The sequence below is a fragment of the Pundamilia nyererei genome, unplaced genomic scaffold, assembly GCF_000239375.1.
Source record: "Pundamilia nyererei isolate P.nyererei 1_Seehausen unplaced genomic scaffold, PunNye1.0 scaffold00014, whole genome shotgun sequence".
Classification (NCBI taxonomy): Eukaryota; Metazoa; Chordata; class Actinopteri; order Cichliformes; family Cichlidae; genus Pundamilia; species Pundamilia nyererei.
Genome location: NW_005187415.1, coordinates 5,840,494 through 5,862,957, shown reverse-complemented (window position 1 = coordinate 5,862,957; position 22,464 = coordinate 5,840,494). Strand labels below are relative to the sequence as shown.

Below are 22,464 nucleotides of genomic sequence, written 5' to 3'. Positions count from 1 at the left end.
CTCAAAATTTCTGCAAAATTAACTCTAGGGCAGGGGTGTGCAGCATAAGGCCTAAGGGCCAGAATCAGCCTGGCACAGACTCAATATCGGCCCACTGTATGGCTTTGGAAAATGTATTTTTTAGGTGGATAGTTCTGGTATCTTCTGTTTTACAGTTACAAGACAGTCTGGGCAATGAGCTACTTACTCTATAAGCCCAGGGAGACAAGCTGATAGATTTTTTAAATTTACTACAGCAGTATTTCTTTATCATGTAGAAAAACTGAGATGTAATGTTGAAATTACAAGTCTTCTTTTTCTTTAAATATATCTGAGGGATAGAATGTGTAGTTAAACTTTGAGTTTTTACTCCAGTGAATAGCTTTGCATCGTTCACAGTTCGATGTAACTCAATCTTATTCTGTGAGATGATAAAAGGTCCTTAGTTCACTCACTGTCTACCATGCTGCTATAAGGCAACCCTATCGTTAAGCAATCTTCTTATGATAGACACAAAAAAGGTGTTTTTTGGACAGCAAGTGGGCGGGGCTTCTTGATTACATTTTAAGGATACCTGTTCAATGACATAACGCAGAGCCAAAAGTAGTAAAACCTGCCTGAAACTAAGTGTCAAGAGCAATCTGAAACTTGAGCTTTTAGCTAACAAGGATTAGCAACACACAAATGTACTATAATAACAATCATAAACATTTGTAACTGATACGTTTTATTATCCCAGGTTTCACACAGTCACTGATAACAAATCTGTAAATTATACTGATGTTCTTAAATATAATTAAAAGCACGTATGCAAAACCAGTAGTTCTAAGTCATGAATGCACCATAGAGTGCTATCTTCAGCATCACTGACAGCGCCTTTATTTATCACTTGTTAATCTGCTGATAGAGCAGGGCTGACTTGTCTGTGGAGTGTCACTTACAACAATTACAGGAATGGCAACTAGGAACTGCTTCCAAATTGTCTACTCCATCAAAATATATGCCTTTAAATGTATCAGTTCCTTTAATCAACGCTAGCATATTTTCTGAGAAGTTGTGCAACAATGGATGTAAACTCAGCATGGCCTTTTTTTTTTCCCTGTCTTGACCACAGAGACAACTGAAAAGGAATTAATGAAACAACCAACAAAAGATCAACCCTATAAAGGCACTTGTTTCAATATCAGTCCTTAGTTATAATTACTAATATTATTACCAGTTAAAACCACTTGTTTAATTGAAAGCCTATGTGATTTAAGGTAGAGTAAAAAGATACCTCTATAATATTAGAAGATTAGATGAAGAATATGTTAACAGTACTCCAATCAGTCCTGTGAAAAGCTGAGCTCACACCCGCACGGCTTCCATAGTAATTAAGAGGTTAAGTAGCAGCTATGTGTTGCTAATCAAATATACCTGATTAATTGACAAACTTGTCAATTAAGGCAAAAGTTTCATTTGCAGTTTGTAGGTCTGGGGCATTCTGGTGGGTTAACATCTTGCCACAATCTTCTTAGGAGGAGATGTTCCAGAAAATTCCCCACAAGATTAGACAATGCTCAGAGAAATTGGAAAAAACAAAACAAACAAACAAAAAGCCCCAAGTGCTACATCTCACACTCACACTCTGCAGGCCTCGATTAGCTTGTTAAATGTTGAAGTTCACCCCAGTATAATTAAAAACAGCTTGAACAAGAATAGCTTGTTCGGAAGGGTTGAAAAAGGGAAGTCTCTTCTTATTATAAAAACAAAACGAAACATAGCAACACAGTTTAGGTTTGCAAAGTTGCATCTGAACAAACCACAAGACTCCTGGAACAATGACCTTTTACAGACCAGACCAAAGTGGAGATGTTTGGTCATACTGCGCAGCACCATGTTTGGTAAAAACCAAACAGCATATCTGCACAAACAACTCATACCAACTATAGAGCACGGCGGTGGAGGGGAGATGATTTGGGCTTATTTTTCCAGCCACAGGACGTGCGCACCTCGCAGTCACACTGTCGACCGTGAACTCCTCTGTAAACTATTCTAGAGTCTAGACTGAGAACACCAGTTCAAAAGCTAAAGCTTAAATCAAGATTGTATCATGCCACAGGACAACGTTCTCAAGCACATCAACAAATCTACAACAGAACGGCTGACGAAGAAAAGAATCAGGATGTTTCAATGGTCCAGTCAAAGTCAAGACTTCAACCTGACTGAAATGCTGTGGTGGGACCTTAAGAGAGCTGTGCATAAATAAATGGCTGTAAACCTCACTGAACTACAACACAGTAAAAAAACGTGAGCCAAACTTCTTCCACCAATGATGTGAGACACTCGTAAAATCATATGATTATTGTTTCAATCAATTTCAATCAAAAGGCAATTTGTGCAAAATATTTAAGCTCAGAAAAGGGAGTAAGCTGAAAAAAACAAAAACAAAACAACTCTTGAGCTTTTTGTTTCTTTTACACATAAACTACAGATGTGGCAGTTTAGGAAATTTCAAAACAGCCATAACTCTCCATGATTTATGTTTACTGTGAGAGATATGTGTTTGCACCGTTTACATATTTCTTTTGTCGTTCAAACTAAGCATGTTTCTTTCACTGTCATTTATCACTCAGTATCATTACAGATTAACAAAAAAATACTGCTTTACCTTTACTTGTCCTAAATTTTATTTCCAATTATTCTTACATAAAACACAGAGATACACCAAAGCATGTGTGTCCTCTCACAAATAATTTCAATGTCTGAAGAATTGAAGAGTGTGACGTTTATAAAACAAACTAACAAGAGAAGTGAAGTGTAAGAAAATTCGAGTGAAAAAAGAGGAGATCAGAGCTTGCGTATTTCAGATAAAGGAGAAAAAGTGATCTGAGGTCAAATATAAAAAGAAAGCGGAGGCAGCAGGAAAAGATGGGGGGAGAAAGGGGAAGCAAAGGACAAGGAGAGAGTCGAGGCTTTCAAGAGGCTCATGATAACTAAGCTAATGGGTTCTTTTATTGTTGTGTCCGACGTTTATTCACAAGCTCCCGTTGTACTCCGTCGCTTCATACTAGCGTCTGTTCTGAATGGAGAAGGTGGGGGCGAAGAAAAGTAAATATCCCTGTTTCTATTGGGATTCAAGTGCACTCCTCTATTCAAGTCTTGTTTGTTATCTAGCAGACGGTGGATGTATCGTTTCTGCCAAAGAGCACCTCTGGGTGGGAGAAATTAAGCAGGAAAAAATAAATAAAGAGAATTTTGATTTATTGTAACAGTAATAAATATAAATTCAACAGAGAATAATCCATTTACTACCACATTTAAAGAAATGAGAACCAGGATTCAGCGCTATTTGATATATCCCTTAAAATGAATCAGCTGTTAAATAAACTTCATGCAAACTTAAGAGTTTCAGCAGTTCTGTACTGATTTCATCCCAGCTGATCACAACAATGACTGGTGGCAATTTTAAACCAAGAAATACAACTGCCTATAACTCTTCTACCCTCAGGAAAGATGTCAGCACAATGAAAAACACAGGTACCCAACACCACAGGAAACTGCTGTGTTCTCGGAAAAACTTGTGACAGGTCCTGTGGTTTTCACACCCTTAAAGTCATCACATCATTCTCGTGTACAAAGTTGAAATTTTAAAATCACGTAATGCTTTCAATACATTTCTGTTTTAGCTTCTGCCTTTTTCTTAAAAAAAAAAAAAAATTAAAATAAATTGATCACCTACTATGACATTTACGTGCTCTGATTGTTTAGGCGCCAGTCACCAAGAGGTGCCAGCTAGCAAAACCTTCACCTGCAGATGTTCGAAGCAGAAGAAAGCGAGGCTACGTTTTGACAGTACATGCTTCATCATCGTTCACAAGCTGGGTTGCGTTTGTCAAGATTACTCAAAAGCTTCTAATTTGATCCTAATGAAACTGAGAAGCGGTGCATGCACAAGTAACATAGTAACCCACACTCAGTGCATGTTTAATGGTTTCTATAACTGACACTCGGGTTTATGCACAACTCTGGCCAAAGCTAACAGTAATTTTATAGCAATCTACTTTAGTGGGATTGCTATGAAAAATAACAGTAGTAGACTTCTCAAAAGCTCGAGATGCATGGAAACGTGCGTTTCCTCTTGCAGCCAACAACAGAACATCTGATGTACTTTGGTTTACAGTTAGAAAAGCACCTCTGGCCTTGAAGTGCCACATTGTTGTTTGTTAAACTAATTGGGGATGAAGCACATCTGTTAAGAAATGATGTAGATCAGTCACATGAGAAAAGAGCACTGCAAATGGGGCAATTCAGCTGCATTTCAAAGTAATTGAACAGTAATTGCACCTCTTGAATCGAAGTTATTAGTTTGCACTCTAATCACATGTTTATTGTTTCATTTTAAATTTACTGTGGTGTACAGAGGCAAAAATTGCGTCAGTGTCCACACACTTATGGCCCTAACCACAAAAAAATAAATTATCCCCCCCAAACCACTTATACAGGAAAGAAAACCACAGGCAGAATACATGTGAGTAATATGAACAATTTCTAGGCAAGACCACATTGAAACCACTGGACGGTTGTGGCTCTGACTGCAAATGGATGTATCTTGAAACTTTACCTAACAAAAGCTCATTAGCATTTATTTGAAGACAACTGTCGAATTGCTCCAATATCTACAGGGCTTCAATTTCCTCCATTTTATCATGTTCTTTGGTGCAATAAAATTAACTTCAGAGCAATAAATGTTTTTTTTTCTTTTTTTGCACATTTATCATTGTTACCATACTACTCATTTTTCTAGTTTTCCCAGCATTCACATGTCTCCCGTTGCTCAGTTTCCTTCCGTACTCTGTTTCTACCTTCTGTTAATGTCCGTTTCTATCACTTTCTTATTTCCCATCAGTCTGAGAAGTTAAACAGTGTGAATGAGCTGGCCAATTTCCTGTGAACGCTTGACTTCCACTGCCATGCACACGCAGGGCGGTGCCCCCAGCAGCCCAGGGCTGACTTCACAGACCCTCTTGAGGGTGTGACTGAATCACAAGTGCTCACAGACACATTTCTTCACAATGACTTGGCCTAAAATGGGTTAAAGATGCCAGGGCAGTTACTGGGATGAGAAGCAGACTGAGGTAGTATAAATATTAAGAAAATGATTTTTTTTTTTTTAAATGCCAACAGAGATCATGATGGAGACGGAAAGAGTGCTTTAGATGTAGTTGTTAGTGGATCTAACCTACTTTCTGTTTCCTGGCTGAACAAGTCAGCATCAATGTACTTCCCTGGTACACTGAATAATTCACACACATACATAGAGGCAAGCACATTCTGTTTCTTCAACTCTTCTTCAGCTGATTGGCAGAAAATAAGCTCTTCCTGCTACAGCAAAGGGGAGAAGGTTTTTGAATGTGTGTGGCCAGGAAATGCGGTTATTGAGCGCTACTGGCAGAGAGGCAGCACTGACGGTCACCTTCCATGCAGACACACATACACACACGCCAAAATAGGTCACTCCTCACAATGTTCTCAGAAAAATCCATCTCCCGCGCTGCGAGCATGCGGGGAAAAGATGCACTGCTACAGCATGGAGACTAAAAGGGTCTGTGTGAGTTTGTTGCTGTGCTTCCCTCACTCAGACAATTCAATCAGCCTGATCTGTGTGCTCTGCCTTTCTTTCACTGTGGCATTAATGTCCCCGATCAGTAAAAGGCTGCACAAGTGCAAAGTCATATTCAGTTATAAAGAAAGATGTGGCTAAGACAAAGCAACAACCGCAGAAATATTAAAGGAACAGCTTGACATTTTGTGAAAATATACCGTCTCCGTCTCACTGACTTTCTTACCAAGAAGATCATTACTAAGCTAATGGCTTTAGCCGAAGCTAAAAGCCAACCCCTAATATAAAACAGCATGTTGATGTTTTATATACAAGCTTTTATATTCAAGTTTTTCTTTGAATAAAAAAAAAAATGAATAGAAAACACTTTGTGAGTTTTGCCCCAACTTTTTTTCATGTTAATAATAGTGCTGTCAAAATTAACACTTTAACGCGGATTAAGCAGTCATCACGATTAACTCGATACAAAAAACTTTTCACGGTATTGGCGCATCTTGGGTGCAGAATGACTCAAAATTCCTGAAATGTTTCTGTCAACGCATTTCGGGCAGTTTGTCCAAGTAGAGTTACCTTTCCACATGCGCAAATGGGCAGTTGATCTAGTAGTGACGGGCAGCTGAACCAATCAACTCAATTTGAAGGAGGATAAACGCAGATTGGCCCTCCAGGGCTCTAGAGTGCGACCAATTTGGTCGCAAATGCGACCAAATTTTTCAGTGGTGCGACTAAAAAAAAAAAAATAATAATTGGTTGCATCTGTGCGACCATCTGTTCGGGTAGCAAAAAAAAAACAAAAAACCTGCAACATTCCCTGTGGTCAACAACAGACACACATTATGCCCCTATCGTGGACTAAACCAATCTGAGATAGTCAGGGGCGGGACCTCTCTGATTGGCCGTGGTCCAATTGAAAGTGCAGGTGGAAGTGGGAGGTGAGTAGCTTGAATAAAGCGATATCAATTCATTAAATCCTGAATCGACTTTTAAACATAACTGTGTTTTGCCAGAAACGCCAGATTCTCAGATTAAAGCTCACAAAACCATTTCAACAACAACCAAACAGCAAATGAGAGCAGGTACACGGATTCCACACAAAGACGTAAACACAGAGGACCGACGCATCAGAATCAGCTTTGTCTTTCTCGGCTTTCTCACCCGACGGCTCGTAGACGGACACGCTGTCGGAGCTTAGCGATTCTGTTGCGTCGGGTCCACGCTGTGATTACGTCTTTTTGCGCTGATTCTGAGCTGCAGGTTTTGTCTCTCTCCAACCAAAATCCACCGAGCCAGCAGCAAAAGAAGCAGCAAACTGCGCTTCACATTTGATCAATGTCGTCATGAATTTTGCTGTTTTGCTTCCACGACTATTAAAATCACACTTCATGCACAGCTAGCTCTCTCTCTCTCTCTGTACTTCAAGAACAGTTTTCCGTCTCCAATCTCCGTCCATTCTGGCCCGTCTCCGTCTCCGGGATTTTGAAAACCGGAATCGAATGGATTATAGAAATCAGTGATGATACCCAGCCCTAGTGAGCAGCCTAGGCACGACAGAAGTGGATGTAGCTGTAATAGGAAAAGAACTATTGCTAACTTTTCTGTTAAGTTAAGGCCTGATCCTTCTGAAATTCATAGCCAGTGCTCTGACACGGTGTCATCAATCTTTGAATGCTGAAAAAGCACAGTGTATCCAGAAAAACACATTATATTATATAAATTATTATAAAATTTGTGTACGCCTAACTTTTGTGCCGTACCGGTACGCCCATGGCAAAAAGTTAGTCTAGAGCCCTGCCCTCTCTATGGGAAATTTGAGCATTAAAAAAAAACAAAAAAAACAAGACGGAACAGTTGACCGAAAAAGTATTATGCACATTGTGCAGGAAGGAATTTTCTTTTCACCGAAGCACTTCCAGCTTAAAATATCACATTGACACGATGTATAGGTTAGCCGGGGATGCTGCTAGCACTTTGGCTAACGCGTCACCCAGCTTGCAACCAGCCACTCACGGAGCATCAGTAAGTCTACCTCGGACATATTGACTGACACAGTGCCAAGTGGATTGCAACAACCTGCGACCTATTAATATTGTTGAGAACACGCGCTTTACATAGCTTTGGTTCCTCGTTTCAAGGACTTGAAGTGCCCATTATTCTGTTAACACTACATTAATAAAAAAGCAGCAGTAATTATAATGTTTGCTACTCATGTCCAACATGAACATTATCAATCATTATTAGCCACAGCTGCTACCTTAATGACAACTTAACAAAAAGGCTAATGTGGCTATCAGGTTGCTGTTAACTGTTAAATGGCTGGTTAACGTTTATTTCACTGTTGTTGAGATAAGACCTTTGCTGGCTTCTCAAAATATCTCACATTGAGATGTTTAGTGTTGAAAATGACAACTTCAGCTGGAAGTGAGGGGAGTGGCTGCCTATCTGCAGTGCTACTATGTGTTGTGCATCTACTGTGGGAGGCAAAGACGGCACTGTTGACACAGTTACAAATGAGTGTCTAATCCTTTATTAATTTGTTAGTATTGATTAGTATAAGAGTATTGATTTTTTTTTTTTTTTTTTAAAACAAACCTTGTCAAGATAAGCATTTTTGCCGTTGCCATTTTCAAACCAGATGAATGGCTGAGAAGCTGCAAGCTCACTGTCTAAAGATTTGTGACTGACAAGTCATTAGCCAACAAGCATACTCTGGACAGCCCCCCTTATTCCTTGAGTGACTATAATTTACACAGTGGCCATTATGTTGTATTCAGCATTACTTGAAATTAGTGAATGAGCGCATCAAGTAATCAGCAGTCTTTTTCCAAGCACAGGAGTCACCATTAAAAGGATGACTTCAGTGCTGGTTTCACTTTTCAGACCCAGAACCAATTTCTGTTTGTTATGCTACTATGAGATGAGCTCATTTCAAAACTGCAACAATTAAATTATTAACTGTGTGGTTGATCAGATATAACAATTTCTTCATTTCAAATGGCAAACACATCTATTATTCCCTGGTTTCATCGTCTTAAAATTGACAATATACAGCTTTTGTTTTAAAAAGCTCAAATAGGCTTATTCAACCACCACCTTTATCTCAGAAACTATCTATTGGTATTTTTTAACATTTTATACTCTAGGCCAGGGGTCGGCAACCTGCGACTCCGGAGCCGCATGCGGCTCTTTAGTCCTTATTCCGCGTGGTTTGGGAAAATAAATTAGAAGTATTTAGCTGAAGTGTATTTTACTTATGTTAGTTCTTTTTTAACTTGAAAAAAAAAATTATATTCTATTATTTTTTCATCGCTCAAAATAAGCGCCACACTCGCGGAAGCCAGTGTACCACAACGGCTCACAACAGTTTTTGTTTGCTACATGGATCATTTTAGTTCTGCTGGGTGTCTTTCCTTTTGTTATATTTCTTAAAGAGTTCAAAATGTGTTAATTACATAAATAAAATTTAATTTTCTCTGTAGCACTTCATGGATTTCATAAGCAACACACCTTAGTTGTTCACACAAAGCATAAAGGTAAAAAAAAAAAACAATATATACAGTGTTATCTTCATTTTAGATGTCAAAAAGTATTTGTGGCTCCAGTGTATTCTTTTGCGTGGAAACTGGGTCCAAATGGCTCTTTGGGTGTTAAAGGTTGCTGACCCCTGCTCTAGGCAATTCACAGAGGAAAATAAGTAGATTAAAACAACATTTCAAAAGCCAAAATACTAGTTGTCACCATTTCCCATATTAATAATGGGGAATGGCAGCAAAAACCACATCGCCTAACTATTCAGCTGCTACTTAAAACTAAATACAGTGGTCCCTCGCTATAACGCGGTTCACCTTTCGTGGGGGTTTACACAATTTTTTTTTAGACCATTATCAATCAATCTTGTTCCGTGTCTCCTGTACAGTACAGAATGCGTTAGGCTTGTCAAATTTACATAAATCTTTGATCGCAGTGTGACTCTGAAGTGCTGTACTGTATGTTTGTAAGTTTTCTCCCCAACAAACACAACAATGTCAATGAACCGTTTTGCACAGTCAGAAGGCACCTGCGGGTGCCTTTGGTTTGATTATACAAGAGAGAAAAGTGTGAAAATGTTCATGCCTGTCTGAGAAAAGCATATAAAGTGTGTAGTGAGGGGCTTTACAGTCTTAAAACATCTATAATAATTGTAAAAAATAAAGTTGGCTACTTTGCGGATTTCACATATCGTGGGTTAGTTTTAGAACGCAACTCCCACGATAAACAAGGGACCACTGTAACTGAATTTCTGTGGATGTTTTGCAGTCAAAGTAATAAAAACTCAGCTTTCAGAGAATAAGTGAGCATGTCAGGTCCCTGCTATTAGTTGTATAGTTAAACAGAGCTTATAAATTATGCTCATTAACAGAGGAAATAACATCAAACCACACCCTGAGCACTGGAATGAGTCAGGGGTTCGGACCTCAATGTCAAAGATCTCAACAAAGATAACGTCAAACAACTTAGCATGAGAAACCAAGTTCAACATACGCGCTCATATGCACAGTGCACTCATTTACACTTGAAGGCAACTGGCCAATATAGGTCAGTGGAGCACTGACAGAATCAGTGCATAAACAATCACACAATGAAAAACAGTGGTGCGACAAGAGTGACTTTTAGTGACACAAAGCAGAATGATTTTTTTCAGTTGCCATTGGGCCTTCCTTTTTTCCTGTCACACTTTCATTTTCAGTTCTAATGTATCTGACTGAATAAGTGGGGTATACCGTGCTTTTGCAAAGGTCCATCATGACGATGCACAAGCATCATGTAATGTTAAAGGAATCTCAAGTAAATATTTTGTAACCATATATGCGATTCTAACTTGTACATGCAGTTAAAATGATTGAAATGGACTGCGGGAAGCACCTGTGCTGAACTGAGCACACATTTAAAACCACCTGAGTGCCCACTTCCTTTGGGACCGCGAATGCCACCCATGCATGTACAGTGCAGAGATCATTGTAGACAGACATGCACCAAAACCTACTCACACTTCTTCCTCCAATTTAATGAGTCACTGTGTTAGTGGCTTTGTGATGTCAAAAGACAAAACAAAAGTGGCCAAACAAAATAAAAGCAGAAGCGGAAGGAAAAGAGACTGGAATACAGTTGGACAACCCAATGAAGGAAGTGGAAAATTAAATAGTCGAAAGACAACTTTTGAATGTAGAAAGATTTCCTGAACAAGTGTTTAGATGTTTAGCTGGTTCATGCACATTTTAATGTCAAAAAAAAAACCCTGGGAGACAAACCTTCAATAAATATGTAATTAAAGGAAAAAACAGAATGAACAGAATGGTTCAATTACAACTTTCAGCTCTTGGTTAAGTGTATTTAAAATGAACACTTAATGGCCCCCTCAGCTCATATTCTGTCCTGAACAGGGTCTTTTAGCTCCTCCATCCTTTCTTCTTATTGGCTGCCCCTCACAAACAAGATTTGAACAGGAGATGGGTGGGGCTTTGTGCTCACAGCCACAGTTTTGTGCCTGACATATATGACCATATTAGGGTCTGAAGCTGAGTGAGAGTGAACTTAATTATCAGCATGACCTCTCCTCTGCCTTTAATCTATTCTGTTTCTCTAAAAGTAATCTGAAATTTAACCAAATTCTTAAGATTATTAGATAATAAAAAATTAAAAGAAAAAAACCCCCACATCATTGTGAAGGAAAGTGATAATGAAATAATTCACACCAAAAAGCAATGAGATCAGGAACATTTGTAGAGTCCAAACACAACCACATGCACGCATAAATGGTTTGCATTTACCGGTATCGGCTTGTTGGTAGTTTCCCACCCTGGATCAAAGCTTACAGCAGGAAGCAGATGTGAACAGACCTCATAATCCCAATCATCTGGGACAGGGGCTCATTGTGTGTTTCGTGTGTGCTTGGTGCCTATGTGCACGTATTAATCAGCTCCCTGCTCAGATACTGTATTCACTCTCTATATTAAAGGTCAAGCTGCTGACCAAATCTGCACTTTGCTGTGCGATTCTGTGGATTAAGATGACATTTTGGATATGATATTAATAACGATAATGAAATGCGGGATTATTTTCTTCCATAACACACTATACATCAGCAGGGCAGAAGCAGTTCACCTATCCTGCTTCTGCCCAGGTAAACGAATGTGGGTGAGGTGCTATGAACGATATGACTCGTCCCCATTTCCTTTCACGTTAGTCACACATTGCACACACAGGTCATCATTTCCTGAGTATTTCACTGTGTTGGTCCCTTATCTTGATCAATTAAGATGTTCTGGGTTGTTGGTGGGTAAGCTAGCTTTTATCCACACACACACACACACACAGCAAAAATATTGCGTTACATCTTCTGAGAAACACCCAGCTTAGAGGCAAAAGGCTCTTTTTTGGGTTAAGCCACGGAAAAAGGGCGGTTGAGAACGAAGGAGGCTTGTGACACGACAAGAAATTGGGAAGTCTTGTTTCTTGTTGTAGTAACATAAGGCGGGCTGATGGCGATTGCCACACAGACAAAAACAGCAGCAGACCCCTGCTGTGTAACCCTCTTTGACCCATTTGCACAAACAGGCTTATAAAAGTTAATTTACAGCAGCCATTTGAAAACTTCTTACCAAGAAAGTGCAAACAAATCAATTTAAATGTGTTAATTACCTTTTTTACAATATTGTTAAATGTTTACTTAAATATTTGAGATTTTTGTGACATTTCTCTCCAAGTACCTGTAACTTCTAATTATTTAATATTTTCAACTATTTGTTCATTAAAAATAAGCACCAGTGTGCAGTTGTAGATTTGCAGTAGCCAGTTGTGGACTTAAAATATTATGCATGTTCTGTCATTCAGTGCTGTGCTATAATTATTATGTTTACAGCTCAGTTGCTCCAGTGGCATTTTATTTATATTCAAGTTAAAATAGCACAGCTGTAACACTATAAGCGACACAGGACAGTTGGGTTAGCGATCTTGGTGGAGAATTTGCATGGCTGATGCTCAAGCCCAAGTAATCACTCACTTGTATTTCTAATGCAAGAGTAATGTTTTAACCTTCAGCATTGTGTGTGGACTTCACTAGTGCCTACTATGCCTGGTGTATTATTGGTTAGTTATGTCACCCGCCTGTTAGTATATTTTATTTGTATTTTGTGCTTTATATTTGTATTTATTATTGCTCTTAACTCATTCTGTGAAGCACTTTGGCATACCTGTGGTTTTTTAAATGTGCTATATAAATAAAATTTTATTGTAATGAATGATTGTTTCAGTATTAACATTAAGATTGTAAAACTTAAAAAAATAACCAGCTTCCTTAATTTCTGAGTTCTCTAAACTTGGGATTTACAGTGTACATGCACTCTGTGGATTAAAAGAAAATTGCCTTGGCTTTGGCAGAGAATATGTGTACTGGATTGTGTAGACATATCTATAAGGTAATCAAGTCAGGTTATCAGTTAATGGTGAGACAACATTGGCAAAAAAATGCCTTTTGACAATATAATCAAAGCAAAAAACAGACCACGTGTCAAATAACAAAGAAGCTCTTTTACGCAAGCTTAAGAAACCACTGCTAAACAGCCGTCGTAAACAACAGCATCGGAAAGTAGCACCTGATAAGATAAAACAGTTGTATCACTCATTCTTTTCTGCTATAAATGGTAGAAAGACCATTTAAAATTATCTGTACCTACATGATGGAGCCCAGCAGACTCTACATTGAACTGGCAGTAGACTGATACAAAAAGGAGACTGGTTAATGGCCTCACTTCCAAAAGTTTTCCAAGAGAAAAAAAAAAATTTTGGTATTAAACAAATTTTTTTAAAAAGGAAGAAAAGCATTTTATCACACAGGGTTGAGTAGGCAACCCACATGCCATAAAGTTGAGGCCTGGCTTTGATTCGGCCCCATAGCCATTTACTGCATGTCTGCCCCCAGGGCTTTCTCCCAGATTTCCCATCTTCTCTACATCATCTGATCAAACAAAAGCTGCAAATAACCCCCAAAATGTATATATAAATATTTAAAATATTGACACCAGTCTTAAACCTTGGGTTAAGGCCACAGACGACATAAAAGATGGACATAGACATTGTGATGTCACCTGCCAGTGTTTCCACCACAATCACCAATGATCACTTTCTAGAAGCCAGATGTTACCTTAAATGGATAAAATGGAGTGCTAATTTATCAGCTAACACTAGTTAGCTTGGTGTATTCATACATAACCCAGGTGCAACAGAGAGACATGCATATCGACTAAATAGTGCTACGTAACAGACTAATAAAATACCTGAATTTCACTCAATAAAACTAAAGCAAATTTCTTGGATGTTCTGTACCACACAACAACCCATAATAATGAGATACTCCATTAAAAATGCTTCCAAAGGCTTCAACAAAACACACTTAGTGAAATGTTTAATGTCTAATAGTTGTGGATGAGGTCTTGCAGACTGAGCAGGACACCTGGCAATCAGCATAGCCATACTCCTAACACAATTATCCAGGTGGATTAGCTTTAAAAAATTAATTAAAAAAAAATCCACCCCACTTTGATATTGGATCCAGTTGGATATTTTATCAATAGGAGAGTCTGTGGAGACTGAATAAGTGTTGCCAGTCTCAGGATGGCACCTTAAGGAAACAGAGTTTCTGCCATTTTCACCGAGGTAACCCCTTGGTTAAGACTGATGGGTCATTTGTTGTTAACATTTATATAACTTATCAGGCCAGTGTTTTCTCTTTCTCTCTCAAAAAGAAGTCACACTGTGCAAATACCTGCTGAAGAATTTGTGTGTTTGTGTGTGGGGGTTATACATAAGCAAAAAAGGCTTTCAGATTCTACACTTAATATGCGAACACACACAAACAGACATCTACACACTTCACATAAGGGAAAGCCCCCTCGGTGACACTGGAAATTGTTGCCACACACAATCATAAACCCACACAAACACACACGCATTGTCACATCTCCTTTTTTTCGTCTCCTTGCTGAGCGTTTAATGTCTGTGGCCTGATGAGCACTATAGAGAAGCATGTGTGTCTGCACTTTTTCACTTTCTTTGATGTGCTCCTTCAGAGTAATCTGCTTGCAGGAAAGAAAACACACACAGAGAGAGGCTGAACTCCAATTTCTAAACCCCGTCTAGACTACAAAATTAAGTCCAGTGTTCCCAAAACAGGTACATGTGTTTTTATGAGAGTGTATTTAGAAATAATATCACCCCAACACAGTCCATAACTCACACTTCAACTTTTTTCCTTGTACTGAGAGGAGACTAACAGACTTCCAGTAGTGTAAGAAGCTCTGGTTTAATTCTGCACAACTGATGTCTGACAGCATTTGGAGACGCAATGTTACCGAGGACAGCTCTGCAAAAATCCATGCATATGACCCCATGAGGCATTTGGATCAAACTGTTCACTAAATGTTTTATCAGGCTGCATGGTGGCCCAGTGCCCTATAACACAGAGGTCACAAGCTAAACCCCTGTAGCTTCTATGTCAATCAACCTGCCTTGAGCTAAACTCTATATTCTATAATCAGACTTTCTCACCAAGTGTAGTCAAAGTGCAACTGTTGTCTGTACAGAGGTCACGTAATGGGTAAATGCGCTTGGGGATAAAAACAAAAACAAAATGCTACTCACAGCAAAGCCCATTCAAATGTCTTCCTTTCCCTTTAAACCCAAATGAAAAATACTTTCAATTAGAATTTTTGATTGGCTGATTAAAAAGGAAGTAAAGTGGAGGCACTACTTTAAATAGGATCCTTCCTCTGCCCACAGGAAGTTACATATAAAAACTAAATCGTCTCCAGGAAACCAGTGAGAGCTTACCATGTAGAAGTTGAGCTCATTTCACCACGCCAGATTGTGAGTCAGTGATGCAACTTTAGTCACAGCATTATTTATGACACAGCTATTTCCAGGTAACTGACTGATTATTACAATCTAAGGATCAAGTCATAGCAGCAAAACAGAAGCGATCTGATTTTAAATGTGAATACTAAAACATTGACCTTGTCAAGGGGGAGGTCATGGTGTAAAATAAATAAATAAGTAAATAAATAAATAAATATTAAATTAAATTAAGGTGCTCTTCAATTCACTTTTAGTTCAACAGATGAGCAGCTTGCTAGCATTGTGTGATATTAAGCCTTGAGTTAAAGCAAGGCCAAAGCAGGTCTGTGATCTTCTCCAGCCTATGCAGCCAAAACATTTTGCCATATGTTTAACATAAATGCAACATATTCGTTGCAATAATTTGTTAATTTTAAGGTACAAGGTGATGGGTAACATAGGTGCTGCCAAACATAGATTGTATAAAGAAGATGGTAGTAGGTCTGAAAAGTGAAAGCAATGCATAACTGCTTTTTAATAGTCAGCAGAGGGAGATCTGCTGGTTTCAAAAATACTTCCAAAATTACAGACGTTTATGGGAAAGTGGTCCATGCTTCCTTGCTTTTTGACCTCTAAGCTGTAAGCACTTTCCTGATGACTTTATGGGCTTAATCTCAAGTTCTGGGTCATACTGACTAAAACACGAGGCACCATCATGGGACTTCACTAACCAATTGGTAACATTATTTTAATCTTTTATTTACAGTCTATGTCATCAGCGTGTGAATGGGTTGTGAAATTAAGTTAGACATGTTAAAGGGATTTTTCCCCAGTCGTCTTTAAAAGCCTTTTCTGCATTATAGTTAAAATGAATTTTATTCCTGGGAAAATCCAAAGTACTGCTTCCCACACAGAAACTTTACTTAGGCACACTACGCAATAATAATAATACCTGCTCAAAGAAATCTGAAAACTCATTGTGGCATTTTACATTTTGCAATCTGTATGAGAGAACTATGCCACTCCATGATCACTTTACATCCCTGCTTTCTTATTTTGAATGGTCACTGCTAACCAGCTAGGCTGCCTGATGATTGTGCTGATCGATACTGATCACTGGACTCCCCAGAGACATGCGTCCATGGCTGAACGTACCCATTCACCCATCTTTGATTGTAGCTGGCAACTGTAGTCTCTGTTACTCTGAAGATCAGGTCTGGTCTGTAACTCTAAGGAGAAGCAGGTGGAAAACGACTTTGTGTTCCCAAACAGAGCTCACAAGAACTGCCAATTTCAGTAGAAAAGGGTGGAGCTGAAGAGCACCGGTGAGCTGGTACAGGTGGCTTTTAAAAATATTTAGTCATTTATATGGCACAAAAGGATTGTAATGATATATTATATATATATATTTTTTTTTTTTAATTTAGAGCTGTGAATCATGCAAAGCTTTTTAAGTAGATGCCAAGGAAAAAAAAATATTGAGCTGCAATTGATGAGAACAGGTCAACTTTAACAACAAGGCTTTTCAGAAATTTGCACAGAGAAACTTTAAATCATAATTTATGCCCACATAAAGCCTATACTTTAAAAATAAATGAATTTCAATATTTTTTCTCTTTTTTTAAGTAAACTCGATGGTTCATCTTAATTCCTCCCCTTCGTGTCTGGTTGACCAGGCTATTAAAAAAGTAAATAAATAAATAAATCTGGCTCTCTTACATAAGCACTAATAGCTGGTTTGAAAAGTCGTGGGTTGAGAGAAACAGCTGATAACCCCCCTTTTTCTGAAACAATTACAATTGCCATTGTTGCATCTGCACAGATGGTCCAAATAACAGCACATATTTGACCTTTTTTGCATGTGTACTTTTTGGATTAAGTCACCATTACAAAGCAAGAGTGTTTACAGTAAAAATGCATCTACCTTTTACTGATGACATTGCTTAACCTTAAAATGGACCAATCATGCTCATTTCCACCTCCATATTTTTTTTTCCCCTTGGGCTCTAGTAGAGTAGCTTTCCATGACTCAAAAGAACCCCAAACTTGTTTATCCTATACTTGGTCTCAGCTTATTACCTGGCTCCTCTCCCTTTAAGCCAACAGTCTTCTGATTGGCTACCTCAGCAAACAGATGGTTTGAACACCAGATAGGTGGAGCTTCTGTGCTACTTCTTTCACATCATACAAAGCCAAAAGTAGGGTATTCACCATTGCAAGAGTTTATATATGACAGATGGAAGGTGAATCGCTTCAGAGCTGACATAAAATGCTCTTCAAGAGCTCAGTCATATCTACAAATAATGTAGGTCCTTGGAGCAAACATTCAATTCTCAAGGTACATCTTTATCCTCCACTTCATAAGTATGCAGACATACATCCCATGTAATCTGCCTCTATATGACTGCCACTGAAACAGCTCACTGTCAAGTTTTCTAATAAGGTCAAACATGGCCAGATACCCCACGATACTTTCCAATTAGCGTCCCAGGTGGAAGAAAAACCTGAAGTTTCCCCACTGCATCAAACAGCAAAACAACTACTGAAGAAAACGTATAATCTCTGACTCTTTGGCCCACTAGAGCCTGTAATTATGTCAATAAAACACATTCTATATATAAACAACAATAGGCAGTTAAAGTGGGTGTTATGTCAGGGTGTTCTGGTGACTCACTTCATAGAGAAGCACACCCCATGTGCTTGTGGTATTGCGAGCTTGACTCCAGCAATTGAAAGCCTCACAAAAGACTTGAAATCAACGCCACAGGCTAGCAGCAACTGGCTAAGACACTTACTTACATGTTTGCTGCGGCTTGTGAGCGTCAACAATGCTCTGTACACTGGCACACAAGCCACATGTGCTCAATCAGGACAAATTTTCTTGACTGCTAGCTGGTGCGTTTGCTAAATAATTTAGCTGAATCTCAACATTCACAAGCTGCTGCCAGCTGTTAAGAAAATTTAGCTTGAAGCCCAATTTTTATAAGCCTCATTCAGTAACTTTGCATGTACAAAAATAACCCCGATTACCATGACTAATGAGATAAAGGATAATTGATTTAATGGAAGCACTTGAATGCCCCAGCGATTAAGTTTATATGAGCTGCATGATTGTCAAGGGACTGTCTAGAGACATGTGCGATAGCCTAAGGCTAACAGGAAATATATTGTATTTCATGCCAATGAAGTTCATTTGAAGGGAACCACAGACATCACACAAATAATCAAGAGTTAAAGCCTGACAAGCAGTCAGTAGTGTCCTACAACTTCTTAAAAACACCACATTTAATAGCCTAAAAACGCTTGGTGGGGTGTTTTGCTGGAAAAACTGACAGGAAGAAACACTTTCCGCTTTAAAAGCTTTAAAATTGTTCTCTTCCCATACAACGTGTGGTTGTTGTAGGCAGTTTGACAAGGCGTGGACGTGTGTAATCTATGAATGGCAAGTATAGTGGTGCTAAAAGAAGAACCTGCATTTAACCAGTTGAGTCTAGAAACAGAATTTAAGGGCGAGAGAAAACGGGCAGGCAATAAAATCACAAACATATGGACACTGTACTGAGTCTACCGCATAAAAATTCATCTAAAGAGGGCATGCATGGTGAAATGAATCTTCTGTAAATAAGCCAAAAGCAGACTAGTTCCAGCTCCGTAGCTCTCGTCCACCATGCACTTCCTTAATGCCTCTCACATAGCTGAGAACTAATTTTTTTTTCCCCGAACATCTCCCAGCTCCTTGTTTTCTGCAACTCTCACTCAAAAGACAAGACAGAAGGCTAAGTCATGAGCACAAAATTAGACACAGATTTGCTTATTATAGAAACTGTTATGTACTTAATCTGAACGAGAAAGAGAGGCCTCGATCCAAAGTGTGCCAAAGAGTTGCATTTTTATAGCCAGGACAAAATGTTATGAAATGGGCCAAGAAAGAATGTTGCAAGCTCCAGCAAGCAGCTTGCATGAAGTAGGGAAGTGAGGAGAGTCTGTGTGTGGGGGAAAAAGTTAACCATTCTGGTGCTGAGGAGCTTAATTCCCACATAATCAAACTGCAACATGATTAACATGAAACTAGGCTGGACGATAAGGCTGCTCATGAAGGAAAGTAAACCTGTTAAACTGTAAACTTCCTGTAAATTAAGATAGTAAATCAATTTCCACCGGAACATTTCTAAATTAAAGTTGACTCAACGACAAATGTTTTTATAGGAGTGACATTCCTGTTGTGGCATTTTAAACCATTTCACAAGCCTTGGTCCTATTTTGAGTCCAGACTTTCAACACAGTGACATCCAGTTATGTAGTGAAGGCAAACTAATGGACTGTGGGTCAGCAGTCACCGCAAAATATGTAATCAAAATCACTTAAACAGCAAGCATCTCTAATCTCAAAAGATCCTCTCCACATGTAAGAAAGTTGCCAGATTAAAACTAATGCTGTTGTAAGGTTTAGTTTAAATCAGGGATGTCAAACTCATTTTAACATTGGGGGCCAGATACAGCCCACTTTGACCTAACTACATGTTTGAACTGAATGATAGAAAAATAATTTTTTGTAGTAAATGAAAGAAGTCTGTCAGCGTGACTCTTAAATTGTAAGAAAAAAACCTGTAAAATTACATGCTACAATTAGGTGTATCCATTGCACACATAAATGACCTAAAAATAATCAAATATAGCAACCATACATTTCTATAATAGACAAAAAAACTGGAACCTTTCAAACATTTAATTTTTAAAATCTTTGGTGTAGCTTGAATCTCCATGTGGGTGCCTTTAGAAGTAAAGACAAAGCTGTAAAACATTTGAAAATACTGTTAAAAGTCCAAAATTTATACCCTCAATCATGTCTTCCAAACTTTGTAGTAGGGTCTGATTGGAGTCTTTGCCTGGCCTCCAAGCCTTAGGTTTGACAACCCTTGTTTAAACGGTCTTTTTTTTTTTTCTTTTTTTTTTTTTAATATATGGGTCCAGTGTATGGGGAGCTCTTTGCAATTTGCTTTCCTTAAACTGGAAATGTAAATAAAAGTTTGCAAGTGGCCAGATTTATCAATGACCACAATAGATACCTGCTAAAACTTCTACTAAAATTGAAGTCATTTTATAAATAGTTGACAGGATTTTTTTTATTACTGGAACACAGAGAAAACCACAGGAAATAAAGCATGCAAATCAAGCTTAGGTTTGTGGATATTTAGTGCTTATGAGGACAATGAATCACTGCACTGTCTCAATCAAGCATATAGCCACAATAAAAGATATACCTACAAGCTGCTCCAGCAACGTCATTAAAATAAATAAATAACCAAGAGCTAGAGAGACAATAATATATCTTGTCTTTATCATTTGCCCTTTTTAAAATTTTTTTTTAAAGAAACCGGAATCGGCTGTATTTCTGTGGCATGGGAGACAATGCTAGGCCGCCATGTAAAGCCTGGAAATGGGAGGAAAAAGGAAGAGGGCAGTGTGGCCACCCCTGCCTCACCTCCTGGGGGATACACAGAGAACCAGGAGACGGGGGGGAGGCTGGGTATGATATGAAGGGTCAGTATGGAGGAAAAGGTGGAGGTTATAAAGGGAAGAGGGTACATGTGAGACAGATATAGGATACAAGAGGCTAGGTGGAGGCGCCTGTTAATTTTGACCCACCATAAAGTCGCTGCCGAAGTTATCCTCTCCCCTCTCATCGTTCCCGTCGCTCATGGCCTTCACCCCCTGGATAAACTTTCTCAGGATGCCGGCTTGGTCCATTTCTTCAATCTTCTTGTTGCCTTTTCCTTTAAAAAATCTCCCAAACTGGCAGGGGGGTAGGGGAAATGTTACAAAATAATAAAACAAAAGCGGACACAGGGAAAGAGGGAAGAAGGAAGGGAGGGGAATAAATAAAAATAAATAAGCTTCACGGGTCCTCCCAGAGAGTCATCGTCCGCTCACAACACAACACCTTTTTTTTAAATTATCGCCCCATGTTGTTTCTCCCTTTCCTTCTTTCTTTCTTCTGGACTGTTTTCACAACGACAGCGGTTAGTCCCAGAGAAAAGCAGCAGCGGCCGGATTTTCTGCCCCGTAAACAACTTCACAACCGCGGCGGTGCACGAACTGTAAACACTTGGCTATGCGAGAAAAGAAAAATAAAGGAAAAAAGACAAGAGCCTGGGTCTGGCCAGCTTATGTACCCCTCCCTGTCTACCTCGGTTGCCACATTCACACACTGCTGCTCGTTTTTCGCTACTGGGGAACATCCGGACTGGGTAAAGCCAAGGAACAATTAGGCCCGCCCCTTCCAGGATATACTTAGATCTGATTGACTAACGCTGACCAGGAATTAAAATCCAAGTGGCTAAACTGGGTGTCGCTCCACCCTATAGCGTGTTCTCATTGGATAGAATCTGTGCCTGTCGTTTTGACGCTATTCGTCATTGGTGAGCTAAATTACGATCCAAAAACGTAAGGTTTAAATAAACGGCGTTACTGTTTTGCTGTAATTTTTATCGATACTTAAAAAAATTAGTTGTTTTTATTCGATGATATGCTGCTTCACATAAAAAAATGTTTTTTCTTACAGTCTGATAATTATATATCTAAATAGGTCATCAGTATTATTACATTTAATTGGGAAAACAAACACATTTATATCTTCGTGAACGATATAGTCCTACTCTACTGTACATTTTACATAATTTCATTTGTCTAAAACTTTAGTAACCAAATTATTTCTCAATCCTATCTTAGTATTGTAATACTTCGCACTTTACGAGTATAGGTATATATTGCAATTCACTCTGCGTGTCAGCGCTACTTAACAAATACTAATTTAATGGGAACTGTTTATCAGAATGTACAGATACACCTTTCTAGATCTGTCCTGGTAATTTGAATTACTATAACCTTCTCTATAACCTGCTCTCAGAAAATGCCACTCACTGAATATTTTTCTTTCTTTTAGACCATTCTCCATAAACCCCATTTAAAAAACTCAGTAGATCATCAGTTTCTGAAATACTCAAACCAGCTCATGTGACA

The 22,464-nt window shown here is 38.7% G+C and overlaps 1 protein-coding gene across 1 annotated transcript in view; it reads right to left on the bottom strand.

Annotated features, from left to right (window-relative positions):
* Positions 1–21,680, bottom strand: part of ptpn12 (protein tyrosine phosphatase non-receptor type 12) — a 53,313-nt gene extending 31,633 nt beyond the window's left edge. Inside the window, exon 1 of the mRNA XM_013908760.1 lies at positions 21,091–21,680. Coding sequence (XP_013764214.1) covers positions 21,091–21,192 — 102 coding nt within the window. The 5' untranslated portion in view covers positions 21,193–21,680. The remainder of the gene's footprint in view (positions 1–21,090) is intronic.
* Positions 21,681–22,464: the final 784 nt, after the last annotated feature.